Here is an 8,194-nt window from a genome sequence, read left to right on the forward strand (position 1 = left end):
ATTACAGGCATGAGTCACCGCACCCAGCCTAAAATTGCATCTTTTGCTTGCTAGGTTATATCTTTGACCCTTGAAAGAAGTCAAGTTTAAATTTTTGGGAGATTTCTATTGTTTATGATTGTGACATATTTTGAAAGCTATTTTTCTTCTTTATATGTATATGTAAAACATTTATCTACTAAACAGATTTTAGGTAAACAGCCCTGGGATAATTAATTGATCTTTATTTTTGTCTTCTAAATTTGCATTTTTAAATTTACTTGTTTTATTATTTTATCAATTTGTGTTATTTTGATTGATTCCAGGATAAAATTTGATGACTATTTAATTCATAAAAGCAATTTTCACATCTTAAATTTTATATATCTGTTTACCCACCTACCAGCCTATCTACCCACCTACCTACCTTTGCTTTGATAGAAACATTCAGTATGGAATCACTTTTGAAATATTCTTATAGGCTTTGGAACAATTTCTTAAAGCAATAAAATGATATGTGAGGCACTGAAAAGAAAAACTGTGTCTAGTAATTAACTCATTCCGTTGCCACAGGAAGTAAAGATGTGTGCAACTGCAGCTGTAATGGCATAAATTTAGAAAGCAAACTTAATTTACTGCTTCTAAAAAAATATCTGTTGGCACAACAAAACTAAAAAGTTCAAAAAAGAGCTATTTTATTTCTGGAAAATGTGTTAGTTTTCTGTTACCATTTGCAAAGATGGGTGTCTGTGAGCCTTTATACCATGAGATAAGCCATGATCAACTATGTTGCTGTCTTTTCTTCTTCATAGTGTATGCCAATTAAAGGCCTAGGATTCGTTCTTGGAGCCTATGAGTGCATTTGCAAAGCAGGATTCTATCATCCTGGAGTCTTACCAGTGAACAACTTTCAGAGTAAGTGTCCTTTGTTTCTATGCATATATATGTATATACATCATATATACTATTATTACGAAGATTTTCTTTTATCCTTGTTAGAGTTATATGGTTGAATAATCATTGGTTTGGCATTCTTTCATCACTTAAGGAGTTTTAGTTTTAGTTTGCCATCTACAATGCTCTGGAGAACCACTAAAATATACCAAAAATATTCTTAGATATGTATCAGTTTTTAATACATTTTAAAAGTCTGAAGATATTGTAGCTATCTGGTAAGACCAATGGGGATTTAGTTATTGAAAGATGCTATTACAGAAAGTTCCTAAAACTAATTTTGTCAGTTTGTTTATTTTACTTACCAATGTGTTTATATGTTTTTAATGCTGCATAAAAAGTTACCGTAAAATGAGCAGCTTAAAGCAGCACAAATTGGTTATCATACAGTTTCCATTGGTTAGGTTCCTAGTCCTGGGTTAGCTAGATCCTAAGCTCAAGGTCTCACCACTCTAAAATCAAGATGTTGGCTGGGTATAGTGGCTCACGCTTGTAATCCCAGCAATTTGGGAGGCTGAGGTGGGAGGATTTCTTGAGCTCAGGAGTTCAAAACCAGCCTGGACAACATAGTGAGACCTTGTCTCAATAATAATAATGATAATAATAATACAATGCAGAGATCATCTTCAAAAAAATGTAAGTCTACTTACTGTTATTTGCATTATCTGACCTCTATAAACAATCATGACTAGAGCCATGTCTTCGTAAATTTAATAAAATATTACATGCGGAAATTTATAGTTTCAAAAAATAAAAATAAAAGAAACTCAAAGTGTCACTTGGGTGTGATCTTCTCAGAGGCTCAGGGTCCCCTTCAAAGCTCTTTAGGATTGTTGGAAGAATTCAGTTCCTTGCAATTGTAGGCCTGAGGACCTTATTTTCTGGCTGGATGTCAGCCCAGGGTCAGTCTTAGTTCCTAAAAGTTGCCTCAAGGCCTAGCTATGTCACCCTCTCACAATATGGCTGATTCCTTTTTCAAGGCTACCAGGAGACTCTCCCTAGCCTGCTAAGACAGAGTCTTAAATGACAGAGTGTAATAATGGGAGTGACTCTCCCATCACTTCAGCATATAACGTAGCCCAACCAAAAGAGAGAATGTCCCATCATTTTTACGGATCTACCCACATTCAAATGGAAGTGATTATATAGGGCTTCTATTCCAGAATTGAAGTTTGGTCATCTGGTTATTTTATTCCTACTCCGGAAAATGTCAGTGTTACAATTCGAGTATTGAGTATTACTCTATCTCTGGAGAATGAACTTTTGCCACATCACCTTATAGCGATTGGATATAGTACCTAAGAAGAAAGACTGTAGTGGTAACGGGGTGGTTTCATGAAAGTTAGGGTTTGGGAGTTGCTAAAACTAGAGTACAGGTCTTTTTTAAATAGTTACCCATAAATCTTTGCCAGCCCTATTATCTGTGCAGGAATTTGGATTTCTCTGAGGCATACTTCAAAGGGTTCATTGAGATTGAGACCTGAATGTCTTCCTCTGGGAATTTTGGTAGACATTTATAGATTTATATATAGTGCTTTTTCGCTCTCTTAGAAGGCACTATTCTTGGTCCTGAGACTGTTTACATTTAACTTGTAGGTTCTGGAGGTGAGAAACATTTTGCTGTCTCCTCCGCCACATATTTCAGAGTTTAGTCCTTGTTCTGAGTGAGTTGTTGTAGGCAGAATTCTAAGGTGGCCTCTCAGGTTCTGCTTCCACATCTTCTTAAGTGTGGGTGTGAGCTATGAATTTGCTGGGATGCTCACTCCCTTGCTTAGGTTCTGTTATTTAGCAACATAAGAGAGTAAGGATGTAGTCACTTTTGTGATTACATTGTTTTATCTAAGACTCCATCATAGCAGACTGGAAGGAGAGAGAGAATCTTCTACTGGCTTTGAGGAAGTAAACTACCTTGTTGGGGAGACAGCCATGTGGTTGGGGCTTGAGAGCAGCCTGTAAGAACTGAGAGCAAACCCCACTAATAGCCTACGAGAAAACAGGGACTTCTAGTACTACAGTTGCAGGGAAGTAAATTCTTCCAACAGCCTGAATACTCTCAGAAGAGGACCGTGAGCTCCAGATGAGAATGCAGCCTAGCCAAAACCTTGATTTCAGCCTGGTGAGGCCCTAAGCAGAGAACCCAGTTACACTGTGCCAAGACTTCTATTCAATAGAAACAGGGAAATAATAAACAGACATCTTAAGTCCCTAAACTTTTGATCATTTATAATGCGGCAATTGCAAATATGCAATAGCAATCCTGGTAATGTATTTTAAGGATGATTATGCTTTTTGGTGTGTGTGTGCCAGACCATGGCGACACCGGAGCTACTTTGGCATTTTTCACGTTTATGGTCCAGACATAACATATGATTCAACACTGAAGGATTAAGGGAAAAGGTTTTAGCTTATGTTCTGTGAAGGTATTTTGTATCTGGTTTACCCACATTTGTTCTCAGCTCCCACTATGTGACTGAAATAAAACATCTAAATATTGTAGAATCAGAGAATGACTATGCCATTTGCTTATAACACTACCAGGAGAAACTGGTTAACCTTTAACAACTTATCTTTATTTAATTTGCACACTCCTACTTTCTTCCTTATTTTAAAAGCCAGTGTTTTCTTACTGGACCTACACTCTAAGAAAAGGCTGCCTCTCTGTGTGAGTCTAACTCCCATGTTATACACGTTGCAGCCATGGAAGAGAGGCCACTCTTTCCAGGAAGATGATCTATAATTGAATTTAGATTTGATTCAGCTTTGACCTCAGCACATACTTAGCCAGGACCAACATTCCTCAGTGACAGAGCCGAATAGTCACTGCATGTTGTAATTTGAAGCCAGTAAGGCAGGGGTCCCCAACCCTTGGGCTGCAGACTGGTGCCAGTTAATGGCCTGTTAGGAACCTGGCCGCACAGCAGGAGATGGGCAGTGGGTGAGTGAATTAGTCCATTCTCATGCTGCTATGAAGAAATATTCAAGACTGGGTAATTTATAAAGAAAAGAGATTTAATCGACTCACAGTTTCACATGGCTAGAGAAGCCTCAGGAAACTTACAATTGTGGAAGGCACCTCTTCACAGGGTGGCAGGAGAGAGAATGAGTGTTGAGCGAACGGGGAAGACCCTTATAAAACCATCAGATCTCATGAGAACTCACTATCACGAGAACAGCATAGTGAAAACTGCTCTCATGATTTAGTTATCTCCACCTGTTCCTGTCCTTGACACATGGGGGATTATTACAATTCAAGGTAAGATTTGGGTGGGGACACAGAGCCAAACCATATCAGTGAGATAGTATTAATGCCCAAACTCTGCCTCCTATCAAATCAGTGGTGGCATTAGATTCTCATAGAAGTGCATGTGAGGGATCTAGGTTGCACGCTCCTCATGAGAATCTAATGCCTGATAATCTGAGGTGGAGCAGTTTCATCCCCAAATTGTCATCCTGCATGCCCTCCACCTCAGTCCATGGAAAAATTGCCTTTCATGAAACCAGTCTCTGGTGCCAAAAAAGGTTGGGGACCACTGCCATAAAGTACTCTTTAACCAGAAATAGCTTTCCTGATAGCCTTGTCAAGTTTCACAAAAATCCAACATTAATCACTTCTTGTCCTAAAGAGAGAGTACAACAACCTGACTAGGAATATGAGCTGTGTAACTCACCAGTGTCATCATCCAAGAACTACTCAATATTTTTTATATTTTGGGCTTATATGAGAATATATTGTATGTCTCCGTGTTTTAATTTATTAGGTCTCTTCATCATAGTATCCAGGCAAGTTATAGGGAAAGTTATTTTTATACTTTCTTGATGAGGTATCTGTGAGATAAGGAATGACCACATGTAGCCCTTGAGCCAAAGGTAAGAAAGGCATTAAGGACCCAACATATAAGATAACATGGAAAACTGCTAGCACAGTACATGGCATATAATAAGTGGTCAATACACAGTTAAATAATTAAATACACATATACTCACATATAAAAACAAAATATTAATCATGCATGTAAAGAGATATCTCCTAAGCACCACTGGTCATCAGCACCTTATCTCAAATATTTTATTATATTAGGATAACTAGTGACTTTAGCTGGGACCTTTGGAGAATTAATTCTACAGTAGGAGGAAATTAGTTGAGAAACAAAGGATATACAGCAAAGATAAAATTCACTTGATTTATAATTGTAAATAGAGAAAAAAGACCCCAAATTCCTAAATCTCTTGTAGTCTTGTGTCCCCTTTGGAGAGAGGAGCTAAGATGTGGTGCTGATCTCTTAGAGAAAATATATATATGACTTAAAAATTCTGTTAAAATGTGAAGTGATTTAAAAATCTTTATTTAGACCTAGGCCCACAGTAAACAAATGGCTCATGAAGACCAAGAGAATGTATTCAAATAACATGATATGAAATTGTGCTGACAGTCCAGAGACCTTGTTCCTGGCATCTCTCTTGAAGTTAGTAATCATATGCGAGTTAATGGGATCTGACATCTGGATAGTAGCAGGATTTCAGAATAACCAAGTACTGATGTTTCGCTGTCTCTTCAAATCCAGGTTGTTCCCTTCCAGGTTGATGAAATACAAGCTTGTGACTAGCTCATCTTCCTCAAATTCATCTCTCCTAGTATGGATTCTGTCTTCAGTGAAACTGCTTTTATCTTTTGTGTGGATGTAGTGCCAGTCTTTCAGTCTTATTTCTTTCACCTTTTGGATTGACTTCAGCCTGTATACATTTCCAAATCTCAATTTACAAGTGAGCCATATCCAAAAATGATAATCCCTACTTACGCAGCTCTAGTGCTATTGATATGAGAAGATACGATGAGAGGAAAAAGATAACAAAGTAATTAGAGACATAAAGAGTATGCAGTTCTGGAAGAAAAAGAAGGGAAGCTCTTTGAAAGTGGTACAGTTTAGGGATTCTGGCTGAGCTCTACAGCAAATGTTAAGCAAGGCTGACTTGTGTCTGGGATGAGTCTTGGTTTTCTTGCCTTGCTTGAGTCTCACATTCTCTTCCTACTCTCTTTCATGGCTGGGGAGTTGGGACATGTGCCTTTCCAAAAATCTTAAAGTTGAAAAGAACAAAGAAATGCTGAGAAAATGTTTCAGATCAGAGGCTAAGAAACATGGCAAGTAAATTCAATGCAGGATCCTAGATTTCACCCTAGATGGAGAAAAGTAGCCACAAAGGACATTATTCTGGCAATTGATGAAATTTGAATATGGGCTATGTATTAGATGATAATACTATATCAGAATTAAATTTCCAACTTTTATAATTGTAATGTGGTTTTGTGTGAGGATGCCCTTTTCATAGGATATGCTAGCTGAAGTGTCTATGGGTAAAGGGATATAGAATCTCCATCCTATACTTACATGGTTCAGGAAGAATAGTATACGTTAAATTTATATAAACATCTATCAAGACAATAGACATTTGCTTTCTGAAGACTAAGCTCAGTATCAGTCTCTAGTATCTATTCCAAACTTAGACGGAATAGATTAAAAGAGCTTGAACAACACAATCTCATAAATAGCATAGTCACTTTCACCACTGGTCTGACTTCAACCTTGTAGTCTCGTTCTGAAGCTAGGCTTTTACTGTATTATAGGAACCTAGTCCTAATCAGTTTTACTCTAGTTATAGAAGAAGGATTCTCCATCCAATTGCCGATCTTTTGTTTTTACCTCAGTAATTTGCTCAATTTTCATATATTTTTCATTAGTCTTATTTGTAGGGACTAATGAAAAATGCGAATCGAACATATTTCCAGATCTCAGATTCTTTCAATTCACTTGTCCTAAAAATGGGCTGTGGACTAAGATATAATACTTCAGTCCTCTGAAAATCTTCCTTTTCCTCCACTAGCTGAAATATTACTTTATTAGACTTTTCCCCTCATTTAATATAATTGTATATATTTGCATTATTTTACTTTACTAGACTTCTAATTAGAGACTTATTTATATTAACAATCATCTTTCCCCAAATATTAAAGAAAGACCTCTGGCAGGGAAATTTGACTATTAATTAGCTCACTGTGGTAGGAAGAATGTCTGAAACTTCATTTACCAACATAATAGTGACAATTTTCTTTGCATGGTAGAATTGTAATTTTTGTCTTCTTTTTGCTTCTGTGTTTTCTTTTCTCTTAAGTAAAAATACATTTCTTACACAAAATCATAACGTTTTAAAAATAAAATATAACATTCAGAACATATTCCTACCTGACTTAGCAAATTTAGAAACTTTGAAAAGATACAAGGTATTTACATTGCCTCTAAGTATCTCTCCACAAATTACTATTTACAAAGAAAAAAGTAACCTACAGTGAACAGACTTGTGGCATACCACCTTACCAAGTAATTAATCAAAATAGCATACTCAATTATTGGGACAAACTGACTCCTTGTGCCTCCTGGTATGTTACACTGAGGATACAGCGTTATTTTTATGGTGTTCCTACCAAAAGTTAATAATCTGAATCTAATCATGAGGAAATATCAGGCACATCAAAACTGAGGGACATTCTATAAAATAACTGGTCTGTGCTTTCCAAAAATCTCAAAGTTGAAAAGAACAAAGAAATGCTGAGAAACTGTCTCAAATCAGAGGCTAAGATACATGGCAAGTAAATTCAATGCATGATCATAGATTTCACCCTAGATGGAGAAAAGTAGCTGCAAAGGACATGATTCTGGCAACTGATGAAATTTGAATATGGGCTATGTATTAGGTGATAATATAGTATCAGTATTAAATTTCCAACTTTGATAATTGTAAGGTGGTTTTGTGTGAGGATGCCCTTTTCATAGGACATGCTAACTGAGGTGTCTATGGGTAAAGGGATATAGAATCTCCGTCCTATACTTACATGGTTCAGGAAGAATAGCATACGTTTAAATTTATAAACATCTATCAAGACAATATGAATGGTAAAGTAAATACAGCAGAATGTAAATAATTGATGAATCTGGGTAAAGAATATATTGGATTTATTTCTACTATTCTTGTAGATTTTCTGTAAAATTTAAGTGATATCGCAGTTAAAAGTTACAAAATCTAACTTTGAGAATATCTGTTTTAATTCAAAGGACTTAAATATTTCAATAATTGTAGCTTTGGTGAGTTAATTAGACATTTGTGATTTGGAGCAAAAATTCACTTATCAAAGGGAATTTATTGCTATCAAAAGCGACATGACTTTAATTTTTTTATTATAAAAATGTTATATACTCATTAAATAAACTTT

General features: G+C 36.2%; 1 protein-coding gene across 1 annotated transcript in view; it reads left to right on the forward strand.

Moving 5' to 3' along the window:
• Positions 1 to 8,194, forward strand: part of GPR158 (G protein-coupled receptor 158) — a 456,131-nt gene that overhangs the window by 241,304 nt on the left and 206,633 nt on the right. The window contains exon 3 of the mRNA XM_012002013.1: positions 792 to 894. Coding sequence (XP_011857403.1) covers positions 792 to 894 — 103 coding nt within the window. The remainder of the gene's footprint in view (positions 1 to 791; positions 895 to 8,194) is intronic.

Source organism: Mandrillus leucophaeus, unplaced genomic scaffold (assembly GCF_000951045.1).
Source record: "Mandrillus leucophaeus isolate KB7577 unplaced genomic scaffold, Mleu.le_1.0 Scaffold673, whole genome shotgun sequence".
NCBI classification, from domain to species: Eukaryota; Metazoa; Chordata; class Mammalia; order Primates; family Cercopithecidae; genus Mandrillus; species Mandrillus leucophaeus.